Source organism: Eulemur rufifrons, chromosome 8, assembly GCF_041146395.1.
Source record: "Eulemur rufifrons isolate Redbay chromosome 8, OSU_ERuf_1, whole genome shotgun sequence".
Classification (NCBI taxonomy): domain Eukaryota; kingdom Metazoa; phylum Chordata; class Mammalia; order Primates; family Lemuridae; genus Eulemur; species Eulemur rufifrons.
Window position 1 is genome coordinate 28,256,048 of NC_090990.1, and position 23,444 is coordinate 28,279,491.

The 23,444-nt window shown below is 47.7% G+C and overlaps 1 protein-coding gene and 1 non-coding gene across 2 annotated transcripts; one reads left to right on the plus strand and one right to left on the minus strand.

Moving 5' to 3' along the window:
* Positions 1-2,628: 2,628 nt before the first annotated feature.
* Positions 2,629-9,225, minus strand: MYCL (MYCL proto-oncogene, bHLH transcription factor). Its single transcript, XM_069477746.1, has 3 exons — positions 9,116-9,225; positions 8,248-8,752; positions 2,629-5,200 (listed from the first exon to the last, which is right to left on the minus strand). The coding sequence occupies exons 1-3, from the start codon at positions 9,194-9,196 to the stop codon at positions 4,602-4,604; spliced, it is 1,185 nt and encodes a 394-aa protein (XP_069333847.1). The 5' UTR covers positions 9,197-9,225; the 3' UTR covers positions 2,629-4,601.
* Positions 9,226-18,460: 9,235 nt separating this feature from the next.
* Positions 18,461-18,621, plus strand: LOC138390947 (U1 spliceosomal RNA). The gene has a single exon (XR_011234613.1). It is a non-coding gene; the product is annotated as a U1 spliceosomal RNA (small nuclear RNA).
* Positions 18,622-23,444: the final 4,823 nt, after the last annotated feature.

Sequence of the window (23,444 nt, forward strand, 5' to 3'; positions counted from 1 at the left end):
AACTGGTTATCTTATCCTCACAAAGGAACCTCTCTCTCATGCCCTCCTATCACCTTCCAGATTAGCAAAGCCATCCCCATCCCCTTTTCCACTTTTATTTATTTATTTATTTATTTGAGATAGGGTCTCATTCTCTTAACATGGTTAAACTGGGCTAGAGTACAGTGGGATCATCATAGCTCACTGCAACCTCAAACTCCTGGTCTCAAGGATCCTCCTCCCTCAGCCACCCTAGTATTGGGGACTACAGGTGTGTGCCAGCATGCCAGGCTAATTTTTTGTAGAGACAGAATCTCACTATGTAGCTCAGGCTGGTCTCGAACTCCTGGGCTCAAGCAATCCTCCCACCTTGACCTCCCAAAGAGCTGGGTTTACAGGAGTGAGCCACCATGTTCAGCCTCCTTTTATTTCCTCTTTTAAAGTGAATATTCTGAAATATTCTGACCTCAGGAGCACTTTAGACAAGTTCAGCACATCTAAGATGGTTTAACCATCTCAATTCCCCAAGATAAAACTGCCAATAGGGGCAGAAGTTAAGCAAATGCTTTAGCCTTTTATTGTCTAACGAGAGAATGTTCTCTCTTTTCTACACTAAGCCTGGCTTCTGGGCTATCCCTTATTGTCTATATCCCAAATTAGGAGTGTGATCCCTTAGGTGTTTTATTCAGAGGCAAACCTAATTTGTAGAAATTGTTCTCTGAAATCCAGGAATAAACTCCTGGCTATTTTCAGACAAAGATAGAGGTAGGAGTCTGTTGAAATGAGCTAGGAAAGAGCTTAAAATACTTCACATTCCAGAAACACCCTGCCTTCCCCCCAGGAGATGGCTTTATTCCCACTCCTTTCTCAGCAGAGTTGACTCAAAGGAGCTGAAGCTTGGAGTCAGGCAGCTGGTACTAGCTGTGTGGGTTTAGACAAATGACTTGAATGTCTCTAAGCTTCAGTCTGCTTATCTATGAAATGGGGCTGACACCACCCGGCTCCCCATGTTATTGGGAGAATTAAGATATGCAAAACAACCAGCATTACTGCCTGTACTCAGGGGTCCCTAACATTTTACTGAGTGCCCACAAATCTTTTCAAGGCCCAATATTAAGGGGAAGAAGTCCTACAAATTAGTCTGTTGACAAATGGCCTTGAAAAACGATGAATACACTGGGAGTTTAAAAAAAAAAAAAGACTTCGGGTAGTCCAAGTCTGTTTTATCAAACAGCTCCTTAGGTTCTCGGTTTGCCATGGGGGGGGGGGCGGCAGTGAGGGATGAATGGAAAGTTTACTTGACCGTAGACTGGGCTTGGGATCCTGATTTTGCTACATGACTTTGAGCAAGAAAACTCTCTGGGCTCTAGGACCGTAGGGCAGATATTGCTTACTTACTAGGTTGTAGTGGGGGTCACAAGAGAGTCATTTTGTAAATGTGAGAAATTAGCAGTACCTTTTTGACCCTACTCCAACTCCACAGGCATACAGGCCGGGTGGGCAATGCTAACCCAGTTCGCAGCTGCAAAGCGGGATTAGTGGAGGCAAAGCAAAAGTGGCCTTCTCTCACTGTGATGCTCAGAGCCTTCCTGAACAGCAACTGTTTTCTTCTTACAGTCCCAGAGTTGGCCTCTTTGCAACAAGACTGTCCCACCTAGCACATCATGCTGTGAGTAGCTGGTCATGGAACACTTGCTCCATTTCATCCAGTAAGTGGCAGGAGCAATAGCCCCAAAGAGAAGACAGTTCCAACAAGCAGTGAAGTGATGGAATTCCACGTTTCTCTTCTCCACATGCCTCATGCTAACAAACAGGCTGATCGTTATAATATGTTAAGATCTCTGGCTCCAGTGATAGGCAGAGCTGGTTTCAGATCCCAACTCACTTACAAGCTGCGTGAACTTGGGCAGTTTTGTTTACTCTTAGAACCTCAGTTTCCTCATCCGTGGCCCTGGCTTGGTGTGGTGAGATATAAAGGAGTCAGCAGAGTGCTCAGACACAAGCAGTGCTCTAGCAGAAACAGTTATTATTAACTTCCCCCCTCTTGCACTTATAGCAAGTTTACGAGAACCCTAGGAGGGAAAGGGAGCCTTAATTTTCTTTCATTCATTAAGGGAGAAAGAATTTAAAAACTACCTTTCTATAAGAAAAAATTACATTACTTTGCAAATTCTCAAAGAGTTTTATAAAAGACATCCTGGAAAAGGTCATCATACTGCTAAGAATAGTATCACCCTAAAGAGTATAAGGGTTTATAGTTTAGAAAGCAGTTTAAAGTCTATTACTTCATTTAATACCTACAAAAACCCTGTGAAGTAGCATTTATCCCCATTTTACAGATAAGGAGACTAGGACTCATAAAGGTAAAGTTAAAAGGCCACAGAAGATGTGGCAGAGCCGGGATTTCAAGCCTTCTAAAGTACAAATTCAGCACTCTTTGCAATTCACAAGAGACTTTCGTGTTCACTGATTACTAAGCCTACATTGTTTAGACATGTCTGAAATGGCATTTCAGGAACCCAGAGTGGAATGACCAGGTTAGCAACATGGTTAAAGAAATGCAGCCATCTGGATCACTTGTGGCTACCCTGAAATATTTTTCCATGGTTCAGGAGGATTCTGATGGCGTAAGCTGCCCCCACTCTGACATGTTTGAGAAATCTTTTATTAGAAGATGTCCCAGAAGGCAACATTTTAAAATCAGGCAAACAATAATCACAACTAAATACAAAATTTCAGGTAAACTTGCCTTTCAAAATAAATCAGACCCTTGCAACAGGAGAATTGCCCAAGAGTTTTTTTTTTTTTTTCCTTGTACAAAAACAGTTAACACCACTTTGCAAAAGGCATACAAAAATACGGTATTAAAAAAAAAAAAACTCCCCCAGCATAATACCCATCAGCAGCTTATAAAACACAAGCTATTCAGGTGAGACATCAGTAACCTACACCCCACCTGTCCTCCAAAGACAGTTCCAGAAGTCAGTAGGCTCCTGAAAACCATGCTCCAGAAGGTAGAGAGGCTATTTCCAAACTTCCACTGGGATTCTCTGAGGCCAAGAAGCAACCTCAGAAAGAAACCATCTTGGACAATAGGTTTGGAAGTACCAGTTGGTTTTTCCAGGGCCACATATAGTGCCTACCACCACCCCCCTCCCCCATTTCCAAACCTAGAGCCAGCAGGCACCTGCTGTCCTGGGCAGAGTCCTCAAGGGCCTGGTCCTTTCTCCAGGACAGGCTTAGGGGTTCCAGAGGTTGCCCATATGACACCTGCTGGGTTGGGTGACTTTCCCAGATTGGCGGCTGCACCTGGATTCCACTTGGAGCTGCATAGTCCAGCTGGGGCAAAATCCATCATGGTTGGCTAAACAGAGCTCCTGGAAGCTCCTTTAAAACCCACCAGGAAGCAAGTCCACCTTCTGGAGTGCTGGATGAGTCCCAACTGCTCTCCCCAGAACTTTAGTAAGGCCCAGATTCTGGGAAAGAGATCTGACTCATGGCAGGTTGGCGGGGGTCCAAGGGTGGCTGTAGAGCCGGTAAGCTCCTTGGAGTTGCATGAGAACAGGTTTGCATGGTTCCAGTAGAACTTCAAACTTATCAGTCAAGGATTGAGATGAGAGGCAGGTGGGAAAGAGGAAGTGGTAACAGTTCTCCCTTCTGAGGTGCCTTACACCTGCCTTGAGAAAAGATTCTAAGATGGGCCTCAAGTGACCCTTGGAAAACACCTGGGCAGAGAACAAATTCATTGGCCAGGACTCCAAGCCTTCCCTGGGCCCCAGGCTAGAAGCCATTTCCCTGTGTCTTGGGGAAATATTTCTGACTTGTGGGAAAGGGTGCTGTAGAGTCCATTGCATAACAAAGGTAGAATGAAACAAAAACATCCCTTGTGAGGACAGAAAGGTCCCTCCCTCAGAGGAGAGGGCCCAGAGGGCTCTGAGACAAACAACCTAGAGTCCAGGCTCTTTAAACGTTCTCAGAGTCGCAGCATTGAGAGTGAGAGGAGAGGTGTCATTTAACATCATAACATTTATATCGAAGGTTTCCAACTCCTCAGCTACTGTAAAGTGTCTGACAGTGAGGTAATGGTCCATATTGATCAAGTCTACGAGCTTGTCTTCACTCAAGACAGCTCATGTGTCTCCTGGAAAAAGGAGCCTCAGGGAGGGCATCCAGGCCCAGCTGTCCTTGCATCACCCCAGAGACACCAGTGGGAGCATCCTTTCCTAGCCTAAAGCTCATGCGGAGTGTGAGATTTCATGCAGGCTGGAGCCCTCGATAACGTCCACCACCTGTTGCATAGCATCTGTCAGCCTTTTCTTCCGAGCTAGCGAGCTAGGCAGACCCCAAGGCTCCTCAGTCAGCTGCCTGCTGAGAAGCCAAAGGCGCCAGAGAAGACACAGCACTCCCATGAGTCGGGGAAGAGGGAGAGCTGGGTTTCAAGGTTTCCAAGAATGCAAGCCCTTATTGTGTGTGCACCGGCTGCAATGCATCCTGGGATCTACTGTCCAGACTGTCCCGCCGTAACCAAAATGTGCAAATTACTAAAGGGGAGAGGGAAGTTAAAAAGAAACTGTCTTGGTAAGACAGAACAGTCAGGCTTTTTGGTGAGTTAGTAGCCACAGTTAGTAGCCACTGAGGTATGCAATTCTTTTCTGCAATTGCTGTTGCCGGCATCGAAGCTGCCTTTTCTCCGTCGCCATCCTCTTCTCGGCCCCCACCAGGGCTTGCAAGTATTCCAAGGCCTTGCTTAGGATCACTACTTTGGGGGCCTTAGAGCAGCTGGCCAGGGTGGGTACCTGGTCCCTCAGGGCCAAGAACCGTGAACGCAGGTCATTCCGCCTTTTGCGCTCCAGGAAATTGTGGTTCTTCCTCTTGGTCACGTCCTCAGTATCAGAACTGACAGGTTTAGGGTGGCAGGACTGGGGAGCCTCGTTTTCTGCAGGCAGGGGGCTCACAATCTCTTCATCCTCCTCATCTTCCTTCTCCTCTGGAGCATCTCCCTCCAGAGCCTCTTCTTGGGGATCCCTCTCTGGAGCGCCTTCCTGGGAGCAGCTTTCTGGAGGAAAACGGGCTGCATAGTTGTGCTGCTGCTGGTGGATGGCGATGTGGAAGTGTTTCATGCAGGGGTCCAGGGGGTCCGCTCGCACCGTGATGGTCACAGGCTTCCGTATACCCAGGGACTGTCTCTTCTCTACTGTCACAACGTCGATTTCTTCACCCTCTGTCCAAAGAAGAGAGATCAAGAGAAGAAACACATCCCATGAGAAATACATACATAGACCCTACAGCTTAGCTCTCTATGCTGGGGCTTGGGCAGGTAGGTAACATTTTCCCAATTTAGAGATAAACAAATTGAAGTGAGAAGAAAGTGGACTCATTTGTAATGGGGTAAGGGCAGAGTGAAGGAAATGACGGGAAATAAGCAAGAAGGAAAATATTCTCCAATTTCCTTTTGCACAGCAAGGCTTAGATAAGAACAAAAGGCAGACCCAAGCCAACAGCCCCCAGTCTGCAAAGATTCTCCCCTCCCCCACTGAGGGAATGGAGAGAAAGAGCTACCGGCCTGGGACAAAGTTTAGCTATAAAGATCTTCCCCAGTCGGGCTCTTTCATGCGTCATCAGAATTGTAAATGAGGGGTCTGTGGGCAGAGCTGCCCTTTGTTCCTGCCCAACACAGCCTGCACTTGGGGAATTGTTACTTTTCACAAGTTATAAATCCTATTATTCCCCCACCTCTCTATTCTGCCATCCCTTTCAGCTGGAGATTCAGAGAGGGGAGGGCTACAACCCATTCCTTGTCACCCACAGAGGGGAGGGAAGGGGTTTCCCTTAGGAGTATTTTGCTCCTGGGTTCAATGGGATTCTAAAGTCATCCATCAAGTATAAGTTGCCCGCCCCACCCCCTTCCCTGGACCTGAAGAAGGTTGGATTTGTAATCACAGGTCGGAGAAAGCTGCAGAAACTTCACAAAGGTTCAAGCAACCATTTCCAAGCTACCTGCACCAGAGGCAGAGACTGGGCAGCAGGAGAATGTCCCGGATACAAGAGCCAAAACAGCAGGGACCTGGAGATACCTGGACATGTCCCTATCATTTCCTGGCTCGGATGGTCTCTTAGGTTAACCCAACCAGCAGGGAGCAATTGGAGGAAAACACTCCTGCTCCACACATTTTCCAGCCCCCACACAGAAGGCCACCTTAATGCATTTTGGCCTGACAACTGAAGAGCTCCGTTCTCAGCCTCTTTGCATATCAGGAAGCTTGAGCTCCTTTGTCAGGAAGGCTCCCATTGTGTGGACAATCGCATTATTTCTCCATTAATAAAACCTGACCATTCAGCCCTCCTGGCCCCAAAGCCTGTGATTGGCTGGCCATGCTGTGTTTGGAATGCTGTTTTTACACAGCCCCTAACCCCTATTGGCTGAGCTCTGCTGTCAGTCACTCTCCCCACCCCCTCCTCATTGTTTGCAATCTGTTGCATTTTGTTCTAGGCCATGTGGCCTGTGAGTGAACCAGGAGCCCACAAACAGGTTCAGGTTAAAGGGCAGGTCAGAAAATGATTCAGGAAGCTTCCCTACATCCCAAACCTTTAATTTTCAGTGTTAAACCTCATGGCTCAGGAAGGTTCTGTCTAAGAAAGAAATAATTTAAGACGTTATTCTCCTTTTCAGAGAGTTGTGTCTAACTCTACCCAGATAAGGAAATGTCTTCAGCAGGACAATCAACTCCAATCCCCTCATGTGCAAAGGGAGAAAGTGAGACCCAGATCAGCCAAGTCCACACATCACCTTTGTAACATTCTGCATCTCAAACTAAGATCTCCCAACTTCCAAAACAATTCTCTTTCCACTCTACTACTCCACCAGGCTTTGTAGAGATACATCTTTTCTAAGACTAGTCAAGGTAGAGATACATCTTTGTTACTTTCTTGATCTCAAGGTTCCTATGCTGCCTGTTAAACAAACATAGCCCTTGGTCACCAGCGTGTCACCAAGCAAGCAGGTTAAAAATGACCTTACCACAGTGGACCAAAAAAATTTGACTGTTAATTTTTCTTGTTATCCTCTTTTCCCCTCAAGTGTATAACAACTTCCATACCCCATTCCCCAGTTCCCTCTCCAATAGTCACATAAAAGTTATTCTTCAAAGCTACAGTGAGTTTTCTCTGTCCTGATCTACATGCTGCTAGCCTGAGTCTGCACCCTGCAAAAGCACCCTCTCCAGTACTTCTCATGGCTACAGATGCCCAAGATGTTGGGGCAAGAACAACGCAATCTGGTGGCACAGGATGCTCCAGTCCTCCCTCCGTGAGGTTTGCACTTGCATCAAGGATCAGGAAGGAGGGCCTGGAGCTCTATGGCCCTGGTGACCCAAGCATCTAGCCTAGAGGTTGACACAAAGTAGGGGCCAGTGAATATTTGTTGAATGCAAGGGAGCATCTGAAGCCTGCAGACATATTGGGAGGGAGCTGGAAGAAAATCTTTCCACCTCAGGTCAAAGCAGCAAAGCTTACACTGAGAAGTGTAGCCCTTCTCAGATAAACTACCACAAAAACCTTATAAACACCAAGGAAGAGGTGCCAGGTTGAGATGGAGCATTGGGGAAAAGAGGCTGGCTAGATGGCAGGAAGCTGGGACTCACTTCTAGTGATTTCCTATCTCTAGTCCTCAGTTTTTCCATCCGTTAATAGGGAGCATTCATTCCTCCCCTACCTGTCTCATGAGTGATGGAGAAAATGCACAAGTTCTTAAGGCTGGGAGGTGCAAGGAGAGGACATTCATTATTGGCATTTTAAAGTGAAGCTCACTGAAGACCTAGGTGTTTTAAAAGGACGAAGGCTTTGGCTTTGCACAAAAGGCTCCTCAGCTTTTCTCTCCCTAAGGGAGTGTGAGTTTCCCAGGGAAAGAGGCGGCAACAAAAAAGCTTCAAGCTTGGAGTGACTCCTCCAGCCTCCTTTGGGCAGGAATCCCTTACAGTCCAACCCCAGTATTGTTCTCTAAGCGCCAACCCTCACCACTGTCTCCCTTGTCCCCTGAGGCTCCAATCATCTTCCAGGGGATGCTGGCTCCCACGCCACATCTCCAAACTGTTTACCAACACACCCACGTGCCAGACACACACTGCTGGGGGCTACCTCAGCAGCTTCTACCAAAGAAAAGGGGAGGTGGTCGAAAGGCTTGAGAAGACCCAGTGCTTGACCTGACAGAGGTAGAGAGCTTTGGCCACCCGTGGGGTGTCCCCCACTTGGATGGTCCGGGGCAGTTCTTACCCGAGTCACTTGGGCTCTCGGATCCCGAGCAGGCCTGGGTCTTGGGCTCGCCCAGCGGACAGGGGGCGGCGGGTGCCGGGGTGCCGGCTTCGAGGCTGGGACTGCAGTCCGGGGCGGTGGGCGCCTTGGGCGGGTTCCCTCGGGGCGCGCCAGCAGCCAGCCGGTCGCTCACAGCTCTCTCCAGCCGTTCCCGGGCGGAGAAGCCGCTCCACATGCAGTCACGACGAATGATGGAGGCGTAGTTCCTGCCACAAGCTTTCGAGTGGCCCCGAGATTCCCCCTCGTCCCCTGCGCCCCCTCCGGGCCACGGCTCCGGGGGACCAATCGCAGGAGCCAGGTCCCCGGCGCCGGGACCCGAGCCCCAAGGCGGCGACGTGGGGGGCGACGGCACCAGCTCGAATTTCTTCCAGATGTCCTCGCTGGGCGCCGTGGATCGGTAGAAATCCTCCCCGCAGTCATAGTCGTAGAAATAGTGCTGGTACGAGTCGAAGTCCATGTCCGCTCCCTGCGGGAGGGAAGGGGGGACGTGCTGGCTGGGTGCGGGCCGAGGGAAGGAGGCGTCCCCGGGTCCCTTGGCACAGCCAGCTGCCGGGCTCTCGTCCCTCCCCAACCCCACCGGCTAGCAGTCTGCGTCCTATCCTCGAGTCCTGGCAAGCCGGGACCTGGGTTAGAGCACCCAGGGAAGCCGCTCACAGCGCGCGGACCAGGCTGCAGGGAGCGAGTTCAAAGCAAACTTTGCCAGCGACGCCCGGAGCGCAGCTCCCGGGGCCCAGCCCGGCCGGGCCGGGCGGGGGCGCGCTGTGCCCAGAAGGCAGCCTGCAGCCAGCCCACCCCCCGGCACCCGCGCCCGGGCCACCCGCAGTCTCACCTCGCGCCCGCCGCCCGCCACCTGGAGCGTACCGGCTCCCTGCCCGCTCGGGGCAGCCCGGCAGCCCGCACACACGCACATGCGCGCCACCGAGCGCGCGGCCCGCACTCACGAGCGCGCCCCCTCCGCGCGCGCCCCCTCCCTCGCTCGCGCACGACAGCCCGGACGCTCCCGGGATCGGCGCGGGAGCGCGAGCTGCAGGAGCATTGTTTCCCGGCTGCCTTATATCTCGTCGCGCGCCCCGGACTCGGGGACTGGGAGGCGGGCCCTACGGGACAAGCCCCGCCCCCTCCCTGCCCCCGTCTGGGCAGTGGACAGGTGGGGCCGGCCACACCTCCCGGGTGCGCTCGCCCGCTCTATTCTGTCCCTTGTAACCCCCACGTAAATTGCACGCTGGGGAGCGCAGAGCAGGAGGCGAGCTGATGCAGCCTGGCAGTCGCCTGGTGGAGGCGGGACTCTTTAGCGAGGCGCTGACGGTCCCCAGCCGGCCGAACTAAAGCCGTGCTCCTTGCCCACCCTGAGCTGGGAAATAGGGCTACTCTCCGCCCCACCCTGCGAGCCTACTTTCCCCGGCGCGCCCTGCTGGGTTCAGGTGCGAGCGACCCGCGGCAGGGGGCAACCGCACCTTCGTCGCGCCACCTGGTGGCCCTCAGCCGTGAACTAGGGCCGGTCCCGGAGTCCGCTTCATCACGCGTTGGCCTGTTTCTTTAGCTCGGTGACCTAAACTTGGATGGCAGCTAAGCGAAGTGGTGAAGATTCCAGGCTTTAGAGCCTGAAACTTAACCTTTCTGAGCCTCAGTTTCCTCTGTAAAGTGAAGGGATGTAATGCTTACTAAAATGAAGGGTGGTTGTGAGGATTTAAGAAGAGAATCTAGGGAAGAGACCTGATGCGGGAGGAAAGGCCAGCAGAACTGGCCTAGGCCCCGGGGTGGGGGCGGAGGCAACAGTGAGGAAGAAATACCCCAACCTTGCAAAGTCAGGGCTGTGACCTGCTCCCCTCCCTCGTGCCTGACAGAAAACACTCATGTACTAGTAGAGCATGGGGATTTGGAGCCTGGAAACTTCCTTCAAGCTCTTGCTTTGCCACTTTCTAGCCAAGTCACTAGAAGCTTTGTCCTGCATCACTGGCCAAGATGATAGATATATGACCCCTTTGTGTCATCTTCTATGCAGACTACCTTTGGTGAAAGAGGAAAAACTAAACTATACGGCTACTCTAAGATTTAGGCTTGAGGAAGGTAACTTCGGATAGCAGCCAATACATCTAGATTCCTCCACTTGGCATGGAGGTTTGGTTGAGTTTTGTCTGCCCTAGGCTGCTTGTCTGCTGTCTCTCTTTCCCTCCCACCCTTGTGGTCTAAGAGCACCAAACTACTCACTGTTGGCATCCTAGCAAGGAAGTGAGAAGTTCAGTCTGGTTAGAGCACAAGACACAGGTGTGAGTTGATATATGGGTTGGGAGAGAGGGCAGGGCAGATGATCCCCTCAGTTTTGGATAAGTTAGGTGTAAGGTCCATATGGGACATCCTTAAGGGCAGGAACTAGCTCTTGCTTTGTAATCTCAGCACCTAGAATAGCTTCTGGCAGACAGTTGTGAACTGACTGACTGAGAGACTTAGCCAACGAGATTTTATTGTGACAGGCTGTGTGCCATGCTTTGTGCTGAATGGAAGGCACAGATCAGAAAGATTCCAGGTGTGGTGGCAGCCTTGAAGCAGAAGGATTGGGCTGTCTTTTGGTTCTCTGATGCACAGATGTCTGAGATGCTTGCTCTACCAGTCAGGGTTCTTGGTTACAGATGACAGAATACAACATTAAATAAATTTAAGCAGAAAATGACTTTATTGGAAGAATTTGGGGTATAGAATTCACGGGAGGCTGGGAGTCTATGCTTGGAGAAGGGACCCTTTTTCTCTATCTGGAGCAGCATCCATACTCTCTTTCTCATCACACTGTAAGCTCAATGAGGGCAGGGACAAATGTCCTTCTTGTTCATTGCTGTAACCCCAGGACTTAGAACAGAGCCTGGCATATCATGGGTGCTTAGTATATGTGTTGGCTCTTTGACTGAACACAAAGCTCAAATGCTTTAAAGTAGAGATGTGCCAACCTACCTGATGGAGACAGAATAACTCTTAGGCCCAGTCTAGACTATAACCTGTTTAAAGGTATTAATGCAGCTAAAGAAAGAAAGTGCCAGTCAGGAGGGTCTGGGCAGCCAAGGAAGCCAGAGATCAAGGAGAGTTGCCAAGGCATTGACTTGCAGTGTCCATCCTCTGGGGAAAAGGATGCTGGTCCAGGAACAGAGGAGATGGAGGCATCATTCTTTGAAGTCACCCAATTCACCTCCCACCTCACTCATCCTCTGGATCACCAAGCAACCCTCTGAAATCCATTCTGTTCTTCCATGTAGATCCACCCACAGGGAGAGAATGCACTCATCATTGAACAGGAAGAACCAGTCTGCTTCAAAGCCCTGCTTCCCCGTACAAATTAATGAATTGGCATCTGATTTTAAATATCAGCCTCATGAGCCTGGTTAAAGTGTGTCTTTTCTGTAGAGATGCTATTGCTTTGAGGGCTAAAAACTCTGGTTTCTGAGCTAATGTCTGGACCCAGGATGGTGATGAATTCACCACGGTAACAAATGCTACCCTAGGGACTTTCAATTTTTCTGCAATTTTTTATTTCCTTTATTTTTCTTAAAACATATTTTTAATAAAAAAAATACATGTACGTAGGCATATGGCAAGGTTTAAAACAAAGGCAGTCTTCTGCCCTGTCCTCAACTGATTCCAACTCTTCAAAGGCAACCATTGTTTTAGCTGTTCTTTGTCTTTCATATTTCTTCCCATATTTTGACCAATACAGAAATCTATTTTTTCCTGATTTTAGAATTTCGATTGACATCCTACAGTAGAAGGAGAGATATAGCTCTTATATTTCCCTTTCCCCCCAATACTTGGTCTTCCCTTATTCTACCAATAGAATTATCGTTCAATTTTTAAATAAATAAATAAATATTCAACATTCACAGTACTTTGGCTACACAAGTATGCTATATTATGATAACATTTCCTTTCTTATACTATTTTTTTTAGAGTTAAAGTATCTCATTTTTCCTTTTGCTTAGATTTCTATGTATCTATCATGAATTTAACTCTATACAGTCCCACCACAACTACAGAAATCACTCCATATGGTAAAATACACCAGGTAATCAATCTATCAGTTACATTTTTTTCTTGGAATCATCCCTCTTGGAACCCTTTGTCTTCCGGTTCCAATCTAAACTTATTGATCTCTTGGCCTGCATCACAATTGCCATCCTGTGACTTCCCTTCACCATTATCTTGGAAATTCCCTCTGCTGCTCTCCTGTGTTGGATCTCCTGTTTCTGGAGCTCATTTCTTCCTCGTTCTTAATTTACTTCCTCACCTTGGCGGAGCACATCCTCAAGTAGCTGCTTGAGAAAGGATACTTGGGAAGTAAAATTTTTGAGACTTTGCATTTCTCAAATTGTCTTTATGGCGTTCTTTCATTGACAGTTTGGCTACATATAGAATATTAGATTGGAAATAATTTTCCCCAAGAATTTTAAAGGTACTAATTTCCTGTTTCTTAGCAATTGGTGTTGCTATTGAGAAGATTGATATCATTTGATCTATAAATCTTTGTATGTGACTTGTTTCCCTGATAGATTTTAGGATGTACTCTTTGTCCCTATCATTCTGAATTTTTTCAACAATGTGCTTTGGTATGGGTCTGTTGTAATAAAGAATTTGAGTGGCCTTTGTCTCCAGTTCCTGGGAGCTAACCTCTAAACCCTTGGAATTTCCCAAGTAATAGAACTGTCTTTGTTACTCCTGGTGGATCCTGATCATTTATGCTAATAAGATTATCTATAGTGGACCTCTGGGTAGTTTAAGATGACTCACAATAGACAGTAGGGACTGGCCATACCAGAAAGACCATGTGAGTAGAGTGTTGGGGCTGTGAGCCACATGATATCAGTCTCACTTTTGGGTTGGAGAAGAGGACTGAAGATTGAGTTCAATCATGTGGACAATGATCCAATCAATCATGCCTACATAATGAACCCCCAATAAAAACGCTGGACACTGAAGCTCAGATGAGCTTTCCTGGTTAATAATACTCTGTGTAGGCCGGGCGTGGTGGCTCACGCCTGTAATCCTAGCACTCTGGGAGGCCGAGGTGGGCGGATCGTTTGAGCTCAGGAGTTCGAGACCAGCCTGAGCAAGAGCGAGACCCCACCTCTACTAAAAATAGAAAGAAATTATATGGACAGCTAAAAATATATATAGAAAAAATTAGCCGGGCATGGTGGTGCATGCCTGTAGTCCCAGCTACTCGGGAGGCTGAGACAGGAGGATCGCTTGAGCTCAGGAGTTTGAGGTTGCTGTGAGCTAGGCTGACGCCACGGCACTCACTCTAGCCTGGGCAACAGAGTGAGACTCTGTCTCAAAAAAAAATAATAATACTCTGTGTGTACTGTTACACATCAGTGTGCCAGGAGGGTGATGCTTCCTGATTTCATGGGAAGAGGACACTGGAAGCTTCACATTTGAGACCCTCTAAGATTTTGCCCATTGTGTCTCTTCTTTTGGCTGGTCCTGATTTGTATAATCTTTGCTATAGTAAAACTGTAACTATAAGTATAGCACCTTCCTGAGTTCTGTGACACATTTCAGGGAATTATTGAACCCGAGAGTGTAGTGGGAAGCCCCAAATTCGTACCCAGTTCGTCAGAAATGTGGGTGGCTTGGGAAACCCTGAGCTTGCAGCTGGTTTCTGAAGTGAAGGCAATCTCGTGGAAATTGTGCCATTAACCTGTGAAGCTGGTCTAATTTCAGAGAGTCTCAGAATTGCATTGTAACATCTTTTTTGCATTCTTTACCCTGAAACTATTAACTGGAAACCCATTTACTCTGGAATTATTTCTTTGAAAAATTCCCCCTCCTCCATTTTTTTCCTTCTCTCTTTCTGAAACTCCTGCTAGTCTTTTAAAAAATCTTTTCTCATATCTCTACCTCTGTTTTTTTTTTTCTTCCTGGGAGAGTTTCTCAATTTCCAATCTTTCTATTAACTTAAAATTTTTTGGACATATTTTTTTTTTTTTTTTTTGAGACAGAGTCTCACTCTGTTGCCCAGGCTAGAGTGAGTGCCGTGGCGTCAGCCTAGCTCACAGCAACCTCAAACTCCTGAGCTCAAGCGATCCTCCTGTCTCAGCCTCCCGAGTAGCTGGGACTACAGGCATGCACCACCATGCCCGGCTAATTTTTTCTATATATTTTTAGCTGTCCATATAATTTCTTTCTATTTTTAGTAGAGATGGGGTCTCGCTCTTGCTCAGGCTGGTCTCGAACTCCTGAGCTCAAACGATCCGCCCACCTCGGCCTCCCAGAGTGCTAGGATTACAGGCGTGAGCCACTGCGCCCGGCCTGGACATATTTTTTAATTTTTAAGAGCTCTTTTTTTATTCCCTAAATGTTTCATTTTTGTAGCTTTTTGGATTTTCTTCATGCACACATTTTTTCCCCTCTTTTTTCTGAGGCTATTAATAATAGTTTTCATATTAATTATGAAGTTTGAAAGTTTTTCCTGCTCCTTATTTTCTCTATTTCTCCTGACTCCTCCCCTGTTTACTTTGCTCTGTGTTTTTTGTTAGAGGCTTTCATCAAACATCTGGTGATCCTTGCTGTCAGTTTTTATTTATATTAAAGAGTGAGACATTAAAAGCTGATTGCAAGCTCTATATGTGTGAATGTGTGTGGGTGGGGGGGGGGGGGTGCTGATTATTGAGCTTCACTAAAGGGTTATTATGCAGGTACCTGGCAGATTTACCAGGAGACTCCTCAACTGTCAGCACCAGGGCATCTTTCAATTTTCATGTAGAGAAGTCCTCTAATCTACCAGGGCAAGGTCATAAGTCTGGCTGCCAATCTTCTGGGAACCAAGAAGGGAAGGGGATGAAGGTGTTCTACAGTTCAGCAAATCCTCCCCCCCACCCCCCACCCCCCATTTCAGTATAATCTGTCACTCCTGCTCTCAGCTGTGCCTGGTGTTCCCAAATCCACAGTCTCTCAATTTAACTTGTCTTCTGCCAGGCCGGAAGAAGGCAGTCACCTGGCTACAGAGGTTGAGGGAGGAGATTTAGGAGTCTAACTCCTTTATCTTTCATCTATTCTTCTTTCAGCCCCATCCTACAACCCTGGCTTCAGAAGTATCCAGTGCCTCCAGTTTATAAGCTGTTCTTAGGTTCTGATTTCACTAATGGACTGGCTGCTTATTGACATTTCTCTCTCCGTCTCCCCGCTTCCACCAAAAGTGGTTACAATTTCTGCTTTCTCTGGCCTTTTGCTACATGCCTGCTTTCAAGTGTCACAAGGTTTGTACACATCTCTCAATTGCTGTTGTTTCCTCTCCTCTTTTTCTGTTTTCTAAATTAAGGTAAAATTTACATGACATAAAATTCACCATTTTAACCATATAAAGTGTGTATTCAGTGATTTCTACAATAAGTATTCATAAGGTTGTACAACCATCCCCACTATCTAAATCCAGAACATTTTCATCACCCCAAAAAAGAAACCCCATACCCATTAAGCAGTCACTCCCTTTCCCTTCTAAACCCTAGTAACTACTAATCTGCTTTCTGTCTCTATACATTTGCCTACTCTGGATATTTCATACAAACAGAATTATACAATATATGGCTTTTTGTGCTGGCTTCTTTCATTAAGTATAATGTCATAATGTTTTCAGGGTCATCTGTGTTATGGCACTTCATTTCTCTTTTTTTTTTTTTAAAGAGACAGGGTCTCACTATGTTGCTCAGGCTGGAATGCCGTGGCTATTCACAGGTACTGTTACAGTGCACTGCAGCCTCCAACTCCTGGCCTCAAGCAGTCCATCCTCCCACCTTGGCCTCCCAAGTAGCTGGGACCATAGGTGTGCATCACCATGCTCAGCTAATTTTTTTTTATTTTTTGTAGTGATGGGGTCTTACCATGTTGCGCGGGTTGGTCATGAACTCCTGGCCTGAAGCAATTCTCCAGCCTGGGCTTCCCAAAGTGCTAGGATTATAGACTTGAGCCACCATGCCTGGCCTTCACTTTCTTGATAGTGTCCTTTGATGCACAAAAGTCTTTAATTTTGATTAAATCCAATTTATTTATTTTTTCTTTTGTTGCTTGTGGCTTTTGGTGCTTTATATCTAAGAATATCTAAGAATCCTTCACAAAATCCAAGGTCATGTAGATTTGTTTTATAATTTTAGCTTTTACATTTAGGTCTTTGATCCATTTAAGTTAATTTTTGTATATGGTGTGAGGTAAAGGTCCAAGTTTTCTTGTTTCTGTCTTTTTCTTTCTTTTTTTTTTTTAAGAGATGGGGGGTCTCACTCTGTCACCCAGGCTGGGGTGCAGTGGTGCAATCATAGCTCACTATAACCTCCGATTCCTGGGCTCAAGCAATCCTCCCGCCTCAGCCTCCTAAGTAGTGTGTGCCACCATGCTTGGCTACTTTTAAAATTTTTTTGTAGAGATGGGGTCTCGTCATGTTGTCCAGGCTGGTCTTTAGCTCCTGGCCTCCAGCAAGCCTACCCTTTTGGCCTCTCAAAGTGCTGGGATTACAGGCATGAGCCACCGTGGCTGGCCATCTTTCTTTTTAATTTATTTTTTGTCCTTGTGAGTTTAAATTTTTTTTTCTAATCCATTTGCTGTCATTTTAGTGGCATTTGGGGCATGAGTAGAGATAAACACATGTGATTAATCCTCATATTTAGCCAGCAATCTGCTCTTCCTTTCAAATTGCAACAATTCTTACTTTCATTAGGCAGATTCCTGAGGCAGGAGGTCTGAGAGGGCTTTCTGGAGGAGAGAAATTTGATCTGAGCCATAAGATGTCTAGGATTCCAGTAGAAGTAAAGAGAAGGTGGGAAAGGATGAAAAAGGAGAGTTAAGTGGGGGGGAGGGAGGAAGAGGACAGGCTCTGGGGCCAGCACCAAAATTTAACCAGATTAAAATCTGGTTTCTTATCCCATAGTTGTGGCTCTGTAACCCCTGCTTGGGTTTCCCTGCAAAGCAGTCCTTTCCTTAGAACCCTGAGGAATGTAGCCCTGCTTTATGTGCAGTGAGAAAGGGGTTCTAGAGACTTTGCACCTCATTCTGCAGCCAACCGGGGAAAGGGCCAGGCCTAGAGAGACAAGAGCAGCTTTCAAGAACAAAGAGAAGTGAGTTGAACAAAGAACTTCTCTGTTGGCAAGCTGTGTCACACTGAGTTTTCTCACCTGTAAAGTCGTTATCCCTATCTAGCAGTATCACTGGAGAATTAAATTAAACTGTTTGCAAAGTGTTTAGCACAGTGCCTGCATTTAGCACCGAGGATAGTTAGAAAAATGTCAGTTTTCTTCTCTTTCTTTGGAGATTTAAGGTAAACAATCCGGGTGGGGTCCCATCCAAGGCCCTGAACAGCCTGGCTAAGGAGCTTGGACTGAAGCTGAAAGCGACAGAGAATCAGGATGTTTGTGAGCAGAAGAGTGACATAGATATATCTGTGCTTTGGAAGATCACTTCTGGAAGAAGAGAGTCCAGGCATAATGCAGGAGGGGGTGTCCTGAGCCCCAGATCTGCGTTTTATTGATTCAGTTTTCTCACATGTGCCCAACCCGTGAATGGTACCTGTCAATGTTTCCCCAGTGGGCTATGAGTTGCGTGAGAACTTAATTCCTAACACAAACCGGGTCTTCCAGTTTGCCTTCTTAGACTTGAATGTGGGGCAGGGGAAGGGTGTTCCCCAAACCTGAAGGGCCGATATAGCCAGCCTGAGATGTGACATGGGAGATGAGATGAGATTTCTGAGAAGCTCTGGAGATTGTGATAATGACTAAAGCCCCGGTGGCCCTCCTGGCACTGCCCCTTACAGGGACATATTACCAAGTGCCTAGTGCCTGAAGACAATTGCGAAACTGTATGGACCCTCCTTAAGAAACTCTTGCCACGAGTGACAACCAACCTCAGCCATACCCCTCTCTGGGTGCTAAGCTCTGGGTACAGGTGGAACAAGAGAATCACCTGGAAATGACTCTTCTGTCCACTAGAGGGAAACCCAGGCTAGAGAGATGGGGAATCTGTGTGGGAGCCTTGAGGCTGCAGGAAGGACAGACCCGGGACCTGAGCGAGTCAGGCTCAGTGCTGTGCTGGAGCTGCTTGTATCAGCCTGGTGAGAGCCGATTGCTGCATTTGCAGGAATCGTGAGAGCTAGTTGTTAAACATGGCCAATAAAAATTAAGTTATATAAATTTACACTTAAATAAACTATATTAAAACAAAGTAAAAGGGGAGATACCATGATCATGAAGGTTTTCCCGGGGCGAGGCTTATCTATTGCACTCCGGATATGCTGACCCCTGAGATTTCCCCAAACGTGAGAAACTTGACTGTATAATTTGTGGTAGTGGAGGACTGCATATATATTTTCCCCTGATCTTTTCTGTATTAAAAAACACAACAAAACAAGCTAAAACAAACACTCCAAACTCAAGATTCCTTAATTACTATATTTTAACACTATGTATCTATTGTATCTGTTTTGGTGGTACACCTATATAATGGTGTACTACTACTGTTCAACTTCAACTTCGGTAGCTTGAAATTGGCCATGGCAGAATGGCAGAATATTTACTCCATGGGGCAGGAAGATCCCTTGAGCCCAGAAGTTCGAGGTTGCTGTGAGCTGTGATCATGCCACTGCACTCCAGTCTGAGTGACGGAGCCAGATCCTATCTCAAAAAAAAAGAAAAGAATATTTACTCCATGGAAACCCACAAATGCTATCAATCAGGGTTCCCCACCTGCCACTGCTGCCCACCCCCCACGTTGTTAAACATTTACCAGAACATCACTGCTTAGGTCTTTCCCATACCAGCTGTTGTGGGGAAAAGGTCGGCTTTCCCGGAAGTCTTGCCAACATAGACACACCGAGAGATGTCCCTGTGGAGGGAGCACCCCATTTCAGCAGGCAGAGGCTGTTGCGGGGGTTCTGTGGGGGGAGCGTTCTGTTGTTGCAGGAACTCGTACTGGAGCGGCTCACCCAGTCTCAAGCTTTGCACAAGCTATTCCATCCACCTGAAATTCATTTGTACTTAAGTGCTTAGGCATGCCTTTTTGTCCGCCTAGCAAGGAAGTAAGGTTCTAGGTCATCCAGTGCTAGAGAGTGTTCTCCCCATCAGAAATGGAGTTTTTACGAGAGCCAGGGAAGTACCCAACTGGGACTATATTCCCAGGCCTAAGTCCCTGGGCCTAAATACTGGAGCAGCCACACAGAACACTCAGAAACAAGCAAGATGGACATTAGAGTCAGACTTGGGCTGTGCCACCTGGTAGCCATATGACCTGAGAAAGTCACTTACCCAATGTGGTCTCCAGTCGAACTTGTAAAACCTAACTTGTAAAATGGGAAGACTACTACTCATCATGCTTGGCTGTTGTGAAGATTGAATACGATGATCCGTGCAAAACTCTCAGCTGGGTGTTCCCTTCACCTAGAAGGTGTTCTGTGGTGAAGCGCTATTATTATTATCATACTTGGGGTGGGGTAGGGGTGCTGAAGTTAACTGGGCTCTCAGTGCCTGACACCCGTGTGTCAAGGATGGTAGGGAGTCTGGCGTGGTGGAGCAAGAAAGACTAGAAGGCAACAAATCTATGATGGCGCAGGTGTCAGATGTGCCCCAGTAACACAGGAAGTGAACCGAAGGACTGGACACCAGCCCTCCAGCCAGGACTCAGCCAAATGCTCCATAATGCTCCATACCTGGCAAGGAGGGCCTCTCCCCTCCCACCCTCCTCTGCCTGGAGCTCGGGGGACTGGGGCGGGGGCAGAGTGCTGGCAGCCGGATGTCACAGGCCCGGGGGCTGAGTGCAGGAAGCACTGGCCCGGGCTGTCCCGAGCCTCAAAGCTGCGGAAGGGAGGGAGCAGCCGGTACCGCATTGTGCGAGCCCCGCTCCCCGCTGAGCAGCCGTGAACCCTTGGCACGAGTTCTTGGAGTCCAGCTTCTGCGGCGGGGCCTGCGGCTTTCAGGCAGGTATTAACTGGACAGAGAAGACTAGATCTGCACTTTCATTCATTCATTCATTCATTCATGCATTCACTCATTCATACATCCATCAGTCATTGAGCTGTGGCAGGAGTTAGTACACAAAAACATAGTCCATGATCCTGAGGACCTTTGCAAGTCGTGGCAGTGTGCACCGTCAGACAGCTGGGTTGGAATCCTGGCTCCTCTGCTGACTCCCTGTGTAATTTGGGCAAATTTCTTAACTTCTCTGGGATTCAGATGACAAGTTTTGTGAGCAGAGGTCGTCTTACTACTTCGTGGGGAGCTGGATTAAATGAATTCTATGTGAAGCATTTGAAACCATGTCTGCAACTAGTAAGCATTTGTTACATGTAGGATTTTTTAAAAATTACTTTTTTTATGAGGCCCGGGGTGGGGGTCCTGCAGCCACTCTGAGCCTTTTTAAAATAAAATAAAATAAAAAATTATTTTTATTTTTATTACTACAAAAGACCATTTCAGGAATGAAACATGGACTAGAAGAGCCCAAAGTTGCAAACTGGAGGCCTGAACAGTGGTTTAATTTTTTAAATTGATTGCCAACCGTTAGAAGTTGTGAAATTTCATCTAAAAACTCAAATTTTTACTTCTTTTGAAAAGATTGAAGATCTGGGAAACTTGTGTTTTTTTAAGCTGCTTTTGGGTGTTGTGCTAGAGGCAATGGCTTTTATATATATATATATATATATATATATATAAAATGTATTTTTGTATTGCCTTTTGCAAAGTAGTGTTAATTATTTTTGTACAAGAAAAAACTCTTGGGCAATTCCCCTGTTACAAACATCTGAAAGGCAAGTTTATTTGGAAAGGCAGATATTTTATTTAGTTGTAATTCTTGATTGCCTGAGTTTTAAATTGCCTTCTGGGACATACTCTATAGAAAATTTCTCAACCATGTCAGAATGGGACAGCTTATGACAATCTAGTCTCCTGAACCAAGAAAAAGATCTATAGGCCTTTGAGTTTGCACAGCTGGGCTAGAGACCAGAAGTTAGTGACCTGGTGGAGGAAGTGACAATCTCACCTGGAAGTGCAGGTGGAGAGAAAGGGGCAGACAGGAGACAGGTATTTATTAGTAAAAAGTAGAGTTGGCAGGCTGTGGAGTAGAGGGGAGAGAGAGGAGACAAAGTTGGCTTTTGGGTTTCTGGCCTGGGAGAATGGGTGGGAGGTGGACACATTCACTCGCCTGAGGGTCAAGAGGAGGAAAACGAGTTTGCTTGTAGCCATGTGGGGTCTGAGAGTCTGGGTCAGCCATGAGATCAGTGGAATATCGGGGTCCTGGTGCCCAGGAGAGGGAGCTGGGCTTAAGATTCACCACTGGTGAGACAGGGTGTCTGGGGAGTGGCAAAATCACCACCAGCGATGTGTGCAAAGAACAACCATGGACCTAGGACAGACCATGAGGATCCATTTATATTTAAGGGATTAAAGATGTTTAAGGGAGTTGGAGGGATGTTAATGGAGGAGGAAAGGAGATTGAAAGACTCTGCAAGGTCCAGTTGCCTCCCCAGGTGGTTTTAGCTTCCATCCTGCAGGGCTGGACCCCTTCCCAGTATCTCACTGCAGAGGCAGACTGAGGAACAGGGTGGAGGAGGGGTTCCAACAAGAGTCTGCTCTAGCCAGGTAAAGGATGAGGTGTGACAAAATCCCAGGCAAGTTCAAGATACCTAAGTGCCCTTCAGTGGCTCCTTCCTGCCCTCCAAGGCCACTTGGTGGGCCTCTGGGACACTGCTGGGAAGGGGAACTCAGAGGAAGGGCCCAGCTGGGCCCCACTGACTGAAGAATGAACAAACAGGACACCCAGGACATCTCAGCTATGGTGGTGTTGGGAGGCCAGAGGTGCCCAGGGCTACCATACTGGCTTCTCAGACCATTCCCCATGGGATACCAGGCTGGGTGAAGGCCAGGCTAGGGAGCGCCATTCCTTGTGGCCGGAAGGTATTGAGCTCAGCATTAAGAGAGGCAGCATCTTGCTTGGGAGCTGGAGATCTGGGCTGGAGCAGAGCTGAGCTTTGAAACATACGTTGACTCTTATATGCACCAGACACCCTCATACATATTTTGTCTAACCCTCATGAAAACCCTACGGAGGAAATAAAATTTTCCCTATTCTACAGAAGAGGAAACTGAGGCTCAGAGAACATAAGTGACATGCCAAGGATGCCCAGCTGGTGAGAGGTAGCGTTGGGAGTTTAGGCTCTGTCCCTCTGGTTTCTCCTGGGGTGGTCCCGATTCTGCCTCTCAGCCTCCCTCACACTTGGGCCCTGCCCTGAGTGTCTTATCCCTCACCCTCTCTTACACCCAGCCTCCAAATGATCACCAAATCCTGTCCCTCTTGCACCTCTGCAGATCGTGCGTCTGTGCCCTTCCCTCCTCTCCTGGGTCATTCTCCCAGTTTGGGCTTCATGAGCTCCAACGCTGGCTACTACATCAGCTTCCACCTTGATCTCCCTGCCTTCCACTTCTCCCACCCCCACCCCCAGTCCCTGCTCCACGTCAGCAACCAGAGGGCTATTCTAAAACACAAGTCTGACCACATCACTGTCCTTCTTATTGCCTGCCAATGATATCCTATCGCCCTCCGGATAAAGTTCAAATTCCTGAACAGGTCACCCAATACTGTAGGCTCTTGTCACCAGCCTCAGCAGCCTCATGCTCACTGCTCTGTGGCCTGCTGTGCACTCTAGCTAAACAGAATGCTCACTCACCCTCCTCCGAACAGGCCCTGGGCTGAACTTTCTTGGCTCTGCCCCTTTGTTCTCACCACTGACTTCCTACCACAATCTCTCTCATCCATTTCTGCCGACTGAAGTTCTGGCCACCCTTCAAAGCCCAGCTTCATGGAGGGCCCTTTTGCCAGAGCCTAGTGTGCCCGGGATTAAAGTTATTTGTGTTCATCTCTCCCCGACTGAGCAGTGTGAGCTCCTGTGTGTCCCTCCCTCTGTGCCCACATCGTGCCTGACACGCTGGGAAGGTTCTATTCAGCGTGTGGTGGGAATGCCTTGACCTCTGTCTCCCATCCCCTCCACCCTGGCTCTGGCTGCAGGTTCAGCCCCTTGCCCTGCCCTGGATCCGCTCAAGCAGTTGCAGTTCTGGGTTTGGCTCTTGATTCAACTCCAGCTCTGATTCTAGCTCTGACCTGCCTCAAGATTTAGCTCTAGGCCCTAGTGTGGCGCCAGCTTCGGCTGA